Source organism: Hyaloscypha bicolor, assembly GCF_002865645.1.
Source record: "Hyaloscypha bicolor E unplaced genomic scaffold K444scaffold_10, whole genome shotgun sequence".
NCBI classification, from domain to species: domain Eukaryota; kingdom Fungi; phylum Ascomycota; class Leotiomycetes; order Helotiales; family Hyaloscyphaceae; genus Hyaloscypha; species Hyaloscypha bicolor.
The window spans coordinates 1,406,202-1,421,375 of NW_020194512.1; the positions used below are offsets into that span (position 1 = coordinate 1,406,202).

The 15,174-nt window shown below is 50.7% G+C and overlaps 5 protein-coding genes across 5 annotated transcripts; 3 read left to right on the forward strand and 2 right to left on the reverse strand.

Moving 5' to 3' along the window:
* Nucleotides 1-696: 696 nt before the first annotated feature.
* On the forward strand, nt 697-2,259 carry K444DRAFT_550213 (FAD-binding domain-containing protein). Its single transcript, XM_024876499.1, has 3 exons — nt 697-772; nt 818-1,236; nt 1,289-2,259. Exons 1-3 carry the CDS (start codon nt 712-714, stop codon nt 2,252-2,254), a joined length of 1,446 nt encoding a protein of 481 aa, XP_024743974.1. The 5' UTR covers nt 697-711; the 3' UTR covers nt 2,255-2,259.
* Nucleotides 2,260-4,733: 2,474 nt separating this feature from the next.
* Nucleotides 4,734-6,165, reverse strand: K444DRAFT_515649 (uncharacterized protein; the record flags this gene model as incomplete). Its single annotated transcript, XM_024873616.1, has 3 exons — nt 4,734-4,832; nt 4,899-5,307; nt 5,357-6,165. The coding sequence occupies 3 exons, from the start codon at nt 6,163-6,165 to the stop codon at nt 4,734-4,736; spliced, it is 1,317 nt and encodes a 438-aa protein (XP_024743975.1).
* A 1,030-nt stretch (nt 6,166-7,195) lies between these two features.
* Nucleotides 7,196-9,108, reverse strand: K444DRAFT_689548 (uncharacterized protein; the record flags this gene model as incomplete). The annotated part of the gene is made up of 5 exons (XM_024887745.1): nt 7,196-7,873; nt 7,941-8,032; nt 8,189-8,195; nt 8,358-8,997; nt 9,044-9,108. The coding sequence occupies 5 exons, from the start codon at nt 9,106-9,108 to the stop codon at nt 7,619-7,621; spliced, it is 1,059 nt and encodes a 352-aa protein (XP_024743976.1). The 3' UTR covers nt 7,196-7,618.
* A 1,398-nt stretch (nt 9,109-10,506) lies between these two features.
* Nucleotides 10,507-11,433, forward strand: K444DRAFT_639143 (uncharacterized protein; the record flags this gene model as incomplete). Its single annotated transcript, XM_024884340.1, has 1 exon — nt 10,507-11,433. One exon carries the CDS (start codon nt 10,507-10,509, stop codon nt 11,431-11,433), a length of 927 nt encoding a protein of 308 aa, XP_024743977.1.
* Nucleotides 11,434-12,173: 740 nt separating this feature from the next.
* Nucleotides 12,174-14,666, forward strand: K444DRAFT_578430 (uncharacterized protein). Its single transcript, XM_024877612.1, has 2 exons — nt 12,174-13,942; nt 14,045-14,666. Exons 1-2 carry the CDS (start codon nt 12,329-12,331, stop codon nt 14,300-14,302), a joined length of 1,872 nt encoding a protein of 623 aa, XP_024743978.1. The 5' UTR covers nt 12,174-12,328; the 3' UTR covers nt 14,303-14,666.
* The last annotated feature ends 508 nt before the right edge of the window (nt 14,667-15,174 follow it).

Below are 15,174 nucleotides of genomic sequence, written 5' to 3' on the forward strand. Positions count from 1 at the left end.
GAATCAGCCAAGCAGAGACCGAGATTGATTGCGTCTATCAAGTGGCTTGGTCGCAGAACCAATTTTACCCACTTTTCTCTGAGCTGTTCATTTTTTAAGCTGTTTCATTCGAACTCGCATCCTCGTTCGAACACACCCAGATCTCGGATTCGCAGACGGGAAAAGGCTTGGCTTTATTGCGTAACCTCACAGCTCTGCCCTCATGCGAGATACATGATCGGACGTATAGGGCTCCTTCAAGGCTTCCATGAACCTAATGTGGGGCTGTGCCCGCCTGCTGACATGTTTGCAGGGAACTTGCACTCAGACCCTGAGCTCCGGTCGCTGTTGACTTCTTGTCTATGCTCGAATCAAGTATCTGATAGGCTGTGATGACACTTGGCAGGTGCAAAGAAGCTTTCTGCGGTCCAGCAAACCAATTTCCAGAAATTATGACGATGCGACGATGCGTACCATTCCACATGTGGTGGTCCGCAGGATAGGATGAGTATATAATGGAGGCTGCTCTCGAGTGGTTCTGGAATCAGCAGAGTTTATCTCATCTCTATCAAGCACCGACGTCTGTTTGGTCTCATCAAGATGTTCTTCAATTTCCAGAATGCCCCCTTTCTCGCCGTTGGGATGGCAGCGGGCGCTTTGGCATATACTTATCCAACCAGTCTGCGGTTCAATGATACGTTTTCACCTGCTGCCACCTGCGAGTTTTTTAAAATGAACTTCCCAACTATAACAATACTTCCATCTGACAGCAATTACACTGCCGAGAACGAGGGTAAGTCACTTCTGTCCCTGACTTGACCGTATTGACTTCTTTCAGTATCATGGAATGCGGGAGCCTGGCTCGGTCCTGCTTGCGTCCTCGTCCCATCCAATGCCGAGCAAATGTCCTGCGCAGTCAAGAACCTCGTGAAGCTCAAAACACCATTCGCCATGCGAGGAGGCGGGCACATGCCCATCGCTGATGCAGCTAACATCAACTCAACCGGTATCCTGATATCAAGCACGAACCTTCAAACGTTGGAACTGTCTGAAGACCAAAGCACGTTGTCTATTGGACCTGGCAAGAGATGGGGTGACGCATATATCTACTTGAACGAGACGCAGACAGGGAAAATGGTTGTGGGTGGACGCTATGCACCCGTCGGAGTCCCTGGTTATCTCCTTGGGGGTGGGATGTCATTCTTCAGTTACGAATATGGATTTTCATCGACCAACGGCAACGTAAAATCCTTCAACGTAAGGCATTCCTTGACCGTACATTCATGATCTCCGGAGATTAACCCGTAAGCAGTGCGTATTAGGAGACGGAACAATAGCCAAAGTAACAGCAGACGGCGAATACGCCGATCTCTTCTGGGCTCTCCAGGGCGGAGGGAACTCTTTCTGCCTCCTCACCAGCTTCGACCTCCGAACATTCGACAGCCCCTCCGTCATGCTCGCCAACCCCTCATACGGCTTCGGCAGCACAACCAAAGACCAATTCCTCACCAGCCTCCTTAACTACGTCCTCAACGGCTCCTCCGACCCAAAAGCAACCATCATCCCCGTGGTGCGTTACGGAGTTGGCTTCGACCCTGCTATCGGGCCCCGTTACGATGCTATCCTCTTCTACAATGGCAACGCCAGCACGCCCACCATATTCTCTGACTTCCAGGGCGGGCTGCTCCCTGGAAGTGACCTGACAAACTTCACTTCCACCACTATGGCCGCGTTCTCCGAAGCCGTGCTCCCAGCCTTTCAATCAGGGGGGGAGAGTTACGGTCTCCAGCAACGCTTCCACGTCGTTTCCCACGCTGCAACAAGAGAAGCGATGGATATCGTACATGACACTTTCTTCGACGGCATAGCCTCGTACAATCTCGCAAATAAAACTGGTTTCATCGTGGGATTAGCTTGGAATGCCATCACCACGCAATTCATCAACGCTTCGAACTCGGGAATCGGGTGTCCTCAGGGTATTGACGAAGAGCCTGTCTTCTGGGTGGAGGAGGCGCTTAGCTGGGGAGATGCTGCGGATAATGCTCTTATTGAGGAATTTGTGGTTGCGGTAAATGCGAATATCACGGCTCAGCTTGCGGCTATTAATGCTACGAGGGCGTATAATTATTTGAACGATGCGGATCAGGACCAGAATGTGTTTGGGGGGTATCCGGCTGCTAATGTGGAGAGATTGAAGAGGATTAGGGATAAGTATGATCCCGAGAGGGTGTTTACGGATTTGATGCCCGGCGGATGGAAGGTTGCTCATGCGTAGTTGTCCTGAGTAATGCTGTAATAACTTCAAACTTTCGAATGTTTTTATTCGTATATTTATTGTGGAGTCAATAATTTGTTCTTACACAGTACATACCCAGCATTACACCCTTTTCAAATTCAAGGCCACAATGATAAGCATGGGATTTATTTAATGGGAAGACGAAATACGTCCCACACTTTCCTTCGGAGTCTCCCCGGATGTACTACATAGTGGGTGATAGCCGAGGTTGCGGTACTTGAGCGCGTACGGTAGTCTGGCAGCCGGTTTGAACTGTTCCTCCGCAAGGACGGAAGGTGCCATCCAATCTCTTCTCCATGAAGGGCGTAATGTGAGCTTTTTTGAAAGGGCAAGATGCCAGGGGGTCAATTCCGTTGATGTGATATCGCGTGGTCTTCAGCTGGTTTTCGTCAATTGGAACCCATCCGTGCCGCGCTTGCCACATTTGAAGACCTCATCTACGCAAACCAATCCGAACGCGATACGGCATAACTAAATCGAATTATCTGTCATAATCCTGTGAACAGGGCGTGCAATCTGACCATGTCTGCTGGTAGAGAGGTGCCTCATATAACTTCGCAGCCAACACCCACTCTCCTGGGCCTAGTTCAGAAGGCCGCCCGCGATACACACGACAAAACGATCTCTGCCAAAGAGAAACTGGCTAAACAGGGTTGACTTCACTAGCAGTTGCGGTGATGTGCAAATGGAATTTAGATGAAGTTATCTGGACAAGGTTAGTAAATCGTATCATTTGCAGTGCTAGAGCTACGAGTAATGATTTTCTCACAGATCCAAACCGGTTCCCCCACCGCTGCAATCCTCGATCCAAACAAAATCAAATCATGGTGGCAACCCACACCATGGGTCTTTACCGGCGAGTCTTTTCGGATACCGAACCAGATATCAGCTGTGACAATCCATTTGGTAAAAGTTGGAAATCCTAGAATCAAATACTATGACTCTCAGGGGGTGACATTGTCTGTAGATTGGAACGTAGGGTCGGTCATCTGGCTGGCTGGCGACGCAAGCATAATGACGGATGGTCGTAGGAACACGTCGTTCATATTCTTGATGTTTACAATGGACACCTGATACCTCCAGAATATTTTAATCGCAACTTCCATATGCGTCCCCAGACGCAGAGGTATTGGGCCATGTTGTTTCTTTCTCACTGCAATTTTATCGCACCCGAGAACGGCAGCATGCTATGCAGCCAAGACTGCTGTCCCAATCGTAACAGTCGTTGTATGCTGTGCCACTGCAATTTTAGCGCACACGAGAGGGGCAGCTTGTTATCCACGCCAAGACTGCCATCCTCCATCGTCCCGCTTCCCGCTCCAGTATCCCGAAAATAGAACCCATTTGTCCACACCTCCCTTATTCCCCCAAAAACGCCGAAATGAAGTTGCCTTTTTGCCGTTTGAGAATGAAAGATCGTTGTAACCGAGTTTAGGTTCAATGCAAGATGACATGTTGTATTTAGATTAGACGAAAGGAAAAGGGGTTGGCGAATCAGAGTGAAGCGCGAGGTTTGTTTGAGCATTGCCAAGAAGACCCGGAAACTAAGAGCTAGAGAAAGGCTGCAAGAGCGGGGAAAAGATGCACCGCGTGCAGATTGGAATGGCTATTGGTATGGGTTAGTGCTTGAAAGTCCACTTCAGAGTTGTGAGTGTTGAGTTAATCGGTTGGAAAACGATCCTGTGCAACCTGTTTTAGAAGTTGCGAGCGGCTGCCAAGATCAGCTTGGGAGACGAATTTAGGTAGATGGGATTAAGTATATGATGTTTCAAGTATCCTCTATTATCGAGAATGATTTCATTCAAGGGCTGTTGTCTAGGGCAATTCTAGTCAAGGCGCCATGGCACTTCGTAAAAACGAAGTCCACGTCCCCCCAAGCCCGTCACAGAGAACCCTGTAGCGGGAACGGCCGAAGAAGAACAATGAACCATTGTTGTGACAATGAAGGAAGGAAGGCTTGGATATACAGCTAAAGCTGTCATCGACCCCATGAAAGTGATGCTGGAGAAGATCGGAAGATTAGAGAAGCGTCCGAAATCCAGAAAGTGTTGGTTGAGATGCGGGGCCCCTGGTATCTCCTTCCATTCTTCGAAGCAGCTATGCATTCTGTCAGCATGGAGTGGTGCAAAAGAACAGAGTGAGACGTTTCGATTCAACTACTAGCTAACGCATTCGCTGATTCTTCGTCCCATCATATGCAGCCAGACCATTTCCATCAGCTACTAAACAGCCCCGAAAGGTTCCGTTCGCTGCATGCAATCCGTCTGAGCTCAGCTAATAAACATGCTCGTTTTTCATATGTACCCCAGTCCCCAATTTTCATTTCCCATGTTCGCAAATGCAATCCCGTCCCCAATTCATGAACGCCATTTTCTCGCCCAGAACGCCAGCAGTCATATGCAAAGATCCTCCCACCCCACATATGCAAATCTCGCACTATGCTAAAGCAAAGGAGACGTTACTTCCAGGACGTCAGCATCTTTGGATAGTCGGAGCTCAGATTTAGGCTTTCGAAGACAGGATCCATTTGCTCGAGATGCTTGACGCGATCATGGTCCTGTCACATTTTGTCAGCAAGAAAATTATAAGAGCATGTGAAGGGAAACTGAAAGAGAGAACGTACCTCCTCATCTAGCTTCTCCTTCTCCTTCTCGTCATACTTCGCATCCTTGCTTTGCTCGACAAGAACACGACCAATGCCACCTTCGCCTTCGCCAATAAGCAACAATTGAGTGTTTTGATGATTCAGAAGCTCAGGTTCAAGCGGCATCCATCTCAAGTTTCTGAATTTCTTTTGGATGCCCTCCGGATACTCAGCCGGGGTGTCGAATGTCGCATTGGCAGGACCTGGAGCGCTTGGATTCTTGACTGAGCAGATAAAACTGCCCTTGTAGTGGAGACCGTGTTCGATTTGGAGTTCATCGGATATTGAGGGCCGAGTGATATAGTACGCGAGGTGTGATTCACGTCCATTGGATGTGATTGCATAGGCAGCTTCTACAATGGGCTGAGTTGCCAGAATGACGCTTGGGCTGATATTCATTAGACAAAGGTGCTAAACATGAAAAGATGGAGACATACTCAGCAATCTTGGCGGCATACTCATTGGTAGCAAAGTACTCCCGAATTTCCTTGACAGTGGTCTTCGTCTTCTCGACAAAGAACAAGAACCGATCCTTGCCGCTCATGGGAAGCACATTCTTTGGCAGAGCCAAAAGTCTCGCGTCTCCGGAATCCTCAAGCGGGCCTTCGTGAAGCTGGGTTCCGAGTGGAAGCGGACGGAGAACGATATACGACTGAGCAACATCCTCGATGCCTTGAGGGTTCTCAACACCAACGTAAGCATGGAAGAACAAGTACATGATACCCCGCTCTAGGATAGAGGAGGGAATTACAGCTGCATGTGCATCATCCTCGAGGACAGACTTGCTGTTGTTGGTGATAGGCTCGCCCTTCTCCTCTTTCTCCTTCTGAGCATCAGCATTGACCTCACTGGCATCAGCCTTGACTTCACCAAAGGCGTTCTTCTCCCCATCTTGAGCACCCTTCGGCTTGGCGTCGGTCTTGTCAGCACTGGCATCCTCACTCTCCTCATTCTCTTGCTCTTGACTCTTATTGACCTGCATCGAATCGACTTCACCATCCTTGCCATTGCCGTCGGCTTGTTCTTCAGAGGCATCATTGATCTGCTTGGCAACATCCTTGTCATTCCCAACTCCAGTCATGGTATCCTCAGCCGTCTTTTGTTGCTTGGCCTTCTTTACCTTGGCAGGACGGCCGCGCTTGGCAGGTGGAGAAGATTGAGACTCAGCAGAACGCTTTCTGTTGGCCTTCTTTGCAGGAACTGGGGAAGACTTGGCAGAGCCTGTGGAACTACGGGTGGTAGCCATGATTTCCTGAGAGCGTGGTGAGCTTGTTACATCGAAAGTGAAAGGAACGATGGTGTGAAGTTGAGTTATGTGAGCGGGAAGGAGCAACACTGATCTGATTTTGTGGTACGATCTGCCAACTGAACGATGCTGCAAAAGAAGTATCTTGTGGAAAGGGGGGAAGCGAGATCGTGCAAAGAGGGTAGGCGACACCAGCTCGAGTCATCAGATGACACCCAGGTGACCACTTCTCGTCATCTTAAGTCAAGTAGAGATGCGAGTGGAGGAAGCATTGTGTAAAAAGATCGGAACGAAAGAAAACAAAGACCGAGGTAGCTCGTCAGACATCAGACAACCATTCTCGTCATCTGAAGTCAAATAGAAAGATGGGAGCGAAGGAAGTATTGTGCATAGAGATCGGAGCGAAGGTAAACAAAACCCGAGCTAGCCCCGAGAGGCATCGGACTACGATTCTCGTCATCAGAAGTCCAAGAATTGAAGACGAAGCCGAGGCGATTCTCAAACCTCTAGATGATACCCAAACGATAAGTTCTTGCCATCTAAAGTCCAAGAATTGAACAAGGGAGCGAAGCGGAACCGTACACAGAAGGAGTATGAGAGAGGGAAGCAAACAGATTCTTTGGGTAAGGAAATCGACTATTCTGATACCAATTGGTCCCTTGAACTAAGAGATACCCTTACGCACTGCTGAAGGGAAAGGATGCAGTGTAGTGAAGTGCGGTGAAGTGCAGTGAAGTGCGGGGCATGGGGAATGGGGGGACGGTAACCGCTCACCTGTTGGTGCACAGAAAGTACCTGTGATATCAAAGTATCTTGCTTTGTTGATGCTTTCGCTGTACTGAGGGAGTTCTCAAAGGATGTATTGACCGAATTGGCTATCCTCTGATGATGTTGTTGATGGTAGTTGGAGGTTTGTGGAAGGAAGATGCAAATGATGGAAGGAAGGAGACGAGGCGTGCGAGGTTTTGTAGACGAGAGGTTCGCATCTTTGTTGCCCGACCTCGCTCAATGACGCCTAGTGTGGACATCAGCTCACGTGAGCCATAGAGCAGCGCTGTGACGATCTACTTTCGCTTTCGAGGAGCTTGAGCAGACTCTGTAGCACATTTTTGCGGGCTGGGAAGTTGAATTCGCTGCAGTGGCATGTTGAAAGATATTTGTGGACGACCCTGAACATGTTTTCTTTCACCCCCCCTTTGCAGCCCACCGGTTTTGCCACGTTCATACCTCTCCCCTTAATCCTCGCTTCAAACAACGGCCATTGATAGTTTGCACGGTCCTGAGCCCAGGAGATGGAGCTTCAATGGCCCTTCCAAGTCCCCCCCCCCCTTTCAACCAGACAGCTTTGCCCTCTTCATACTCAGCACTTGCTTGCCACCACCTTTGGGGATAAGACTGACAGGTTGCCCAGTAAATTGGAGTGCACTACACCAGCTTGTTCAACAAGTTTCCATCAAATGATCCTAAACATGTTCTCTTTTACCGATCGCTTCAACCCGACAGCTTTACCTCCTTCGTACTCGACACCAGCAGTGCCTCCTTCCCCAGACACGCCCTCTAACTTCAATCTCAATTCTTCATCCAGCTCAGCCATGGTCTTTTTCATTTCCTTGATTTCCCCCTTGACCTCCTGAACTGAGGCAGGCTTCCCCCCCTCCTTCGGCAATTCAACAGTCGGATCGGGAGATTTTTCTCTGCTGGGAGGGAGCTGTATCCTGTTAATCAATGCAACCCATTGAGTTTAGTTTGAAGAAGTGACCCTTGACTTGACTTACCTTTGTGTCCCCCGAATAATTTCGGTCTGCAAATCCTGTTGCCACCCCTCTCTCCAGATTTAAAATCATTCCACCTCTCAGAACATTATCCACTGCTGGACGTATCATATTTCGAAACATTGTGATATACAGGGGAAAGGAACATTGCCGCGTTGACAGAAATGTTGCTGGTGGGCGGAGATTGAGATGATTTTTGAGGTCACGTCATCACCTGATAGCAGGGGTCGTGTCACGGGACTTGAGTGTACCATTGGCCTGTGGAACATTCTCTAAACTAACTTTCGCCCAGCCATAGATGCCTTCAATGCTCATGGGTAATCATCAATCAATCCTCAAGGGTATCAAACGCCATACACTCTCACCCCACCACCCTCCTCACCTCAACAACCCCCCCAAATCCCTCTCCATCCCACTAACCCTCTCCTCTAATTCCCTCTTCTTCCTCTCTAACTCCCTAATCTCCTCCTCCTCCCTCCTCAAATCCTCCTCCGTCACCTCAACCTCCTCCTCCTGCGCAAACTCCTCATCCCCCTCCTCCTCATCCTCATCCTCATCCCAAGCCTCCCCTCTATTCATCCTCTCCAACTCCCTCTGCTGCTTCTCAACCTTCCTCTCATAATGCTCCACACTACCCACAATCTGCACATACCTCGTCCTTAAACTCTGCACCCTCTCGGGGACACCAGGGACCGAGTATACATTATTCAGCTTCTCTACTCCTCTCAAAAGGACCTCGATATCAACCTCTCCTTTCCCTTCCGTTTTCCTAACTTCGGAGTGGAGCTCTGCTCCTAGCACCGCTGCAACGGCGGTATTTCGTCGAGGTGCGCGTGCTCCGACTGCACCCCCGGCTGTTACTTCTCCCTGCGCGACATTGAAGACTGTCTGCCGGCGCGTGCTGGATTTGGGGTCTGGGTATGGAGTTGTGGATGTCACAGGCGGAGGGGGAGGAGGGACAGAGAAGAGGGCTCGTTCGTGAGGCTCGGTGTCTCGTATTAGCGAGGTTATGTCTGGTGTCGAGAGCAGCGCATTTGTAAAGATTTTGGGAGGGGGAAACCTGTGGTGGGGTTAGAAGGGTTTCAGGGAGGAAATGGGAGACGTACGGGAGGGTTGCTATTGATTCTGAGGAGAGGGAGATCTGCTCGAGGTGTCGTTCTAGGAGGGACATTGTGGGTGGCTGTGTTTGCTGAAAAGGGGGTGTTCAATTGCTGCAGAATTGAAGATGTTTACTTTGGCGCGTGGAGTCGCGATGCGCAAGGCTAGATCCAGTGAGGGATGAACAGCCAATGACAGCCTCACAGAATCAATTTATGGCACTATCACGTGTATTTAATATCTCCTTCAATTTGATGCCGCGCATCTCCCGCCTGCAGGCCACCGCATCAGGAAACCCGAACTGGCACGACCCAAAAACTTCCTTCACCGGGCCTTCTTTTAGCCTTACAATGCATCTCTTTCCAAATTCCCATACAATGACAGATTGGATTGGCTTCTGCTTGCAGCGTACCCATGCGCACGCCGTTCAATCCTTTCTCTCTGCCTTGCCCTTCCGAGATTTGCTTGCTCATGACAACGCATCAGAACCGCCCTTTCAAATTAAAACACTTAAGTATAGGCAAAGCAGGAATGTCCTGGCCAGGGGGTCTCGGTCCCTCGGTCGAGTCACTTTTCGCTGCTCGACTCGCGATAATCTGACCACGAAAGCAGAAATTTCTGCGCTTCCTCTGCGTCTGGGAACCACACACGTCCTCAGCAAGGGACAACCTGGGCCATTGCTGCCCGACACAGGCCGAACCCGGCGCCTGCTGTCCTGCTCCCTTCCCTTCTCCCTTATCGCGAGAGCCCAGAGCATCAGTCAGTTCGCAGCTGCCCCGGCCTGCAGAAGCTGCAGCCTTGGACTGGAGAATATTGGCACAAGTATAAGTTTTCGGCTTGCCGCACCTTTCCTTTCCAGCACAGCACATCGTCCCCCCTCCCATCCCAGAAATATATCTCGCACAAGCTCACCTTCAACTCCGAAACAAGTGGAAGCTTGTAACCCCCTTTTCCCCTTGAGCAAGGCAGAGAGAGCCCAACGTACAAGCAACGCCCTCGTCCAATTCTCACGTCCTTCTTATTTGCCCAAAAAGCAAGTCTGCCCATTGGCTGCTTTCAGTTGCTGATCTGGCAGCGAAGCCCCATCCTTGCATCCCGGCGCAACGAGCGAGCCAGCGAGTCCCGACAGTTGGAACGACGGCAAGGACCAGCCAGAAGGAATCGCACGACTGCGCATCACCTCAGATCTCGAGATCCGACACCCCCTTTTCTACGAACCCCCAAGAATAGCCTGTTGAAGCTGTCCTTGTCCTCCTCGGTTCGAATTGATTCACCTTGCGAGCGCCAGAAGCCCCGTGGCATCCGAGCTCCCTCATTCTGATTATCATGAACGGCAATCCTCCTCGACTTCTTTCTCCTTGCTGGAGATATCTACCGCGGGCGTTGACGCCTTGACGCATCCATCTATTTATCTGTGTACCAAAACACACCACCAATCTGCCATTCAACGACAACCTAGCAATCCGCAGCCATGCGGCCAACAACCCCCAACTTCAACTTTGCCCCGCAGGCAGGGCCCTCATCCCCTCCGCAGACGCCTACAACCTCAGCATTCCCATCCAAAGCCAACCGGCGGAATGGAATGCACTTCTCCAAGCCTACGATACCCACCAAAGACGGCACAATCACACCCAACGGCAACGGGCCCTTCCACTTCTCCTACACGCCGTCTGCCAGACCCGAAGATCTCTCCCCTCGATCGAGTTCCTCGCCCGCATCCTCCGCCCACTCCTCCTCCAGTGGCAGCCCGCCTCGCTCCCTCTCCTCCTCTCCCGCAGTGCACACCACCTCCTCACCACCTCGCCGAACAAAAATAGTCACCGAAAGCAACTTCACGCTCGAAGAGTTCAACGAGTCGGCCTACGAGGAATGGGAGTCAGGAGACGAAGATGTGATCCGGCCATACCAATACGAAGACGCGGATTCCGAGAAAGCACAATCTGTGAAGTCCTCTGGAGGAAGGAGGAAGAGTGATCTAGACCCGAGGATACTGGATGGGATTAGGGACCTGGGCTGTGGGGATCAGGAGGAGGCGCGCGAGGAGTGGGTGAGGGCTGAGAGGGCGCGGAAGAAGTGGAAGAGAAGGAGTTCAGGGACTAAGAGGACCTTGACCCAGAGTATTGGGAGTGATACTGATGATGAGGATTTGCAGCCTGTTATGTTTGATGGGGCGAATGAGGCGGGCAGTAGCGCGAGGAGGTTGAGGAGGAAGGTCGGGGAGAGGTCGAGTCTGATTTTTGATGATCCGCCACCGAGGATTGAGGAGGTTGATGAGGGCTGTGAGGAGGTGATTGACATCAACGAAAACGAAGACGAGCTTGATAGGAGGACAATGCGGGAGCTGCCATACTACCGGTATGTCCTGGAGGAGATGGAAATTGACTCGGAGGAAGAGTGAGCCCGAGGGATGGCACACATTTTGGAGGATGGGTTACGATGACGACGATTGATGATGACGATTGATGATGATTGATGATATAGATGGATGTGAATATGGGCATTGGGCATCAACTGCATTGCTTGAGCGGGGTATTGTGCTGCATAGCGAGTGGGTTCTGGTCTGCATAGCGAATAGATAGCGTATACCTTGGGAATACATTTGATCGGCCTTTTGCCAATGGTTTATGGAAAGCATTGTGAAGCAACTCGGGCTTTCGGTGAAATTCAACAGCAGTTCTAAGGAGGTGATGCATCCTTTGAAAGCCAGCTAGTATCGGGCTTGTGAACCAAAGTAAAAAGGAGTGCAACCGAGGCGGGTGTGAATTTTGGGGTGATTTCTTCAGCAAAACCTTTCGCTAGGAAGGTACTGCACCTAAGGCAACAAATAGTAAACAAATTAGCTCCTCCAAGATAAACTGCAAAGGGAAAGAGCGATTTCGGGAGGCTGAGGAGGGGAAGTGACAGCGCTTGGAGTCATACATTGAGTTAGTGAAGCCTTCTGCTAGAACACAAAGATGTCCACATCTCCTACTCCAATCCAACATTTTATCCTTGTCAAAGGAACATCATATTTCCGTTCAGCCCTTGATTCCAACAGAGATTCTTTAGGCCAACCCTTTAGTACGAGGCTCGAAAGCCAGGCTGAAGTCCGGTTGTGGAAATAGTCCGTGCCACCCTGGACAACCGTAAGACTCCATCAAAGTCTGGGTCCCAACGACGACCGTTCACTTTCTGTAGCACAACCCTCGCAATCTCGACGTCTCTCCTCAATTGTGCGACACTGAGGGGAGTACTGGCCCACGTTCTAATACCTCTATCAACATATTTACATTCTATACGGTAATTCTAGCATCATGAACAACAGTGCACAGGGGAGCCAGCCGGGCCAGCCCTCTGCTGCTCAGCAGCAAGCAATGATGCAAATGCAACAAGCCCAGGCCCAGGCGCAAGCTCAAGGCCAACAACCCAAACGCCAGATTACACTCTTTCGACCCGAGCAAATGCGAGCCCTCCCCGATATGTTTACCGCCGAAGAGAAAGCCAAGTGGGAGCAGGGACTGAGGCAATTATGGGGACAAATAGACAAGAACCCGCAGGACTCGCAACAACACACGGAGGCAAAAAGAAAGCTGTTCGAATTTTCAAAGACCTTGACTGCGAAGTTGGCTGGAGCCCAGCGTTCTGGTCAACAAGCTGGAACTGCGAGACCACCGAGTCAAGGACAACCACAGCAGACACAAGGAGAAGGCAGTGGTGGAAACCAGAATGCTGCACAACAACCCAGACCCCAACCGAAGATATCTCCAAAACTTATGGAGCATGTCAGCAACTTCCCCTATGTTCTACCTCCCCAGCTGACGGCTGGTACCCCGGACGCCGTGAAATGGTTTCAAGATGCCAAATCCAGATACTTGAAGGCCTTGGTGGCTATGGAGACTACTGCTTCCCGAGTTCAGGCCATGGATAGCCACATGCAAAAAAGAAAGGAGGAAGGCAACCCACTGAGTCCCGAAGACGAAAAGGAGTTGACGGTTAAGAGGGAACAAGCGCAGAAGGGACATGCAGAAGCAAAGCAGTTTGTGGATAACTTCCGGGCACAACAAGCAGCACAAAGGAATGCCCAGAATGCTGCTGCTGGAAACCAACAAGGAAATGCTGCTCAACAAGGAGCTGGAAATGCGAGCAACAATGCGAGTCAGGCCGCTCCTGTTAGGCCACAGATGTCCACACAGCAGCCAAACCCTGCCCTTCAAAACACGCAAACGGTCAATGCAGCCATCGAAGCTGCAAGAAACCAACAGTTGAGTGGAGGAAGGCCACAGGTTCCCCAGAACATGGCAAACCAGAGTGCTCCTTCTATCCAGAACATGCCTCAGCAGACTCAAAGCATAAAGACGGAAGCGGGAGTCGCACCGCAAAGCAACAGAGCCGTAACGCAAATGCAGCAAGGAAGCCAAGACCGAACAAATCTCAGTTCACCTCAATCAGCTGTGCCTCGTTCTGCAGGAGTCGGCCCCCCACAAAGCGCAACCTCGCAAGCGCAAGCACAGCAAATCCCCACCGCGCTTTCGCACTCGGATGCCCTTCACCAAGCGGCTCGCTCCTACTCCACAGGTCAACCATCCTCTTCGAACGTTATGGGCCATTCGCACCCGTCCGTCTCCCAACCACGAGAGAGCCAAAACATCATCACGAACAAGATGCCGATTCCTAAGCACCTACCTGACCGTGCTGCCGCACCGCCGCAACAGGTTGCTGTTCAAGGTGGGCGTCCGACGTTGTCTGGTGGCCCGAGTAATGCGGGGAATGGTGTCTTGTCCCAACCGGTTCTGGCTAGGACCCCGGGCTTCAATATGGAGGGCGAGGGCGATAGGGTGTTGAGTAAGAAGAAGCTAGATGAGCTTGTTAGACAGGTTACGGGTGGTGGGCAGGGTGAGGGCGAGGGGTTGGCTCCTGATGTTGAGGAGGTTTGTTTCCATTTCACCTTCCCCCAATCTCCAACGTCCCCTCGATCTACCTAACCCACTCCTCTACATGTATGAATTTCCACGCTGACTAACCTCATCAAGTCCATCCTCCAAGTTGCCGACAACTTCGTAGACCAAGTCCTCCAAGCAGCCTGCAAGAACGCCAAGGAGCGCGGCAGCAAGGTCCTCGAGATCCGCGACATCCAGCTCACTCTTGAACGAGGCTACAATATCCGCATCCCAGGCTATGCGTCTGATGAGATCCGTACCGTCCGCAAGATTCAGCCGAGCCCGGCGTGGATTGCGAAGATGAGCGCTGTACAGGCAGCAAAGGTCACTGGTGGGAAGGGGGGTGATTGAGCGAGCCTGTGAGCATCCCCTTGAAGGGAGAGGGGGAGAAGCTAATGAGAAGCAGTACACACTTCTTCCGCGCTTCTGGAGTAATTCTGCGCGACAATGGCATGGTCTTCAATTTGAGTCTGGCGTTGAGGGCTGGATATGGGAGCATGGCATGGAATGGGGCGTTCATGGACTTTGATGATTGCGGTGTATTCTGCACTACATACTTCTTTCAGCTGGCAGCTCTGGAGATACGGATAGATATCAATGCAACGCTTTTTTACTGAATGCGGTTTGCCTTTACACGTGGTACATATCATCTTTGACCAGAGGGAACTCCGACCTCAAGGTCTTGCCATTCCTGAGGGCACTTAGGAAAATTCCGGGAAAAATGTTCCACAGTATTCCCACTGACTTCCCAAGCAGTAAGTGCATTATCTTCTTAAAACTCCAACTAGTACTGGACAAGTAGAGACAAGGTCATCAAATTATCTGTGTCATAAACTCATTTCTATTCTAACAAGTGCAAGCCTTGACATAGCCATCTCTCTTCTCTTCCTGGTAATTTACATAGACCTTCAGAACAGTCTTTCCAATCCATCCACCCCATCCCATCTCGCGAAATAAATTAAGATTTACATTTCCTTGCCCAAACAAATCATTCCGTCTCACCATCCCGACCATGAGTCTGGCTATCTGTTTCCCCTTCAGGCTGCCTGCTTGGTCCCTGACTCGACCGCAATGCAATCTTTCACAGTCGGCTTCTGGGCCATATCCATACACCTTCATAGCGTTTCGGGTTCGGGTTTTTTTTCATCAGTGGGGTTAAATTCTTTGGCGCAGGGGTTAAAGAAAGATGTGTGGTGGGAGGGCCTGGGATGTGTGTTAGGGGT

Bases quoted from the DNA above. Each gene is read 5' to 3' on its own strand.
- K444DRAFT_550213 (XM_024876499.1), top strand. From the start codon at position 712: ATGAACTTCCCAACTATAACAATACTTCCATCTGACAGCAATTACACT. The intron at 773-817 runs GTAAGTCACTTC...GACTTCTTTCAG, and splicing joins TTACACTGCCGAGAACGAGG to TATCATGGAATGCGGGAGCC. The intron at 1,237-1,288 runs GTAAGGCATTCC...TTAACCCGTAAG, and splicing joins GCAACGTAAAATCCTTCAAC to CAGTGCGTATTAGGAGACGG.
- K444DRAFT_578430 (XM_024877612.1), top strand. From the start codon at position 12,329: ATGAACAACAGTGCACAGGGGAGCCAGCCGGGCCAGCCCTCTGCTGCT. The intron at 13,943-14,044 runs GTTTGTTTCCAT...AACCTCATCAAG, and splicing joins TGGCTCCTGATGTTGAGGAG to TCCATCCTCCAAGTTGCCGA.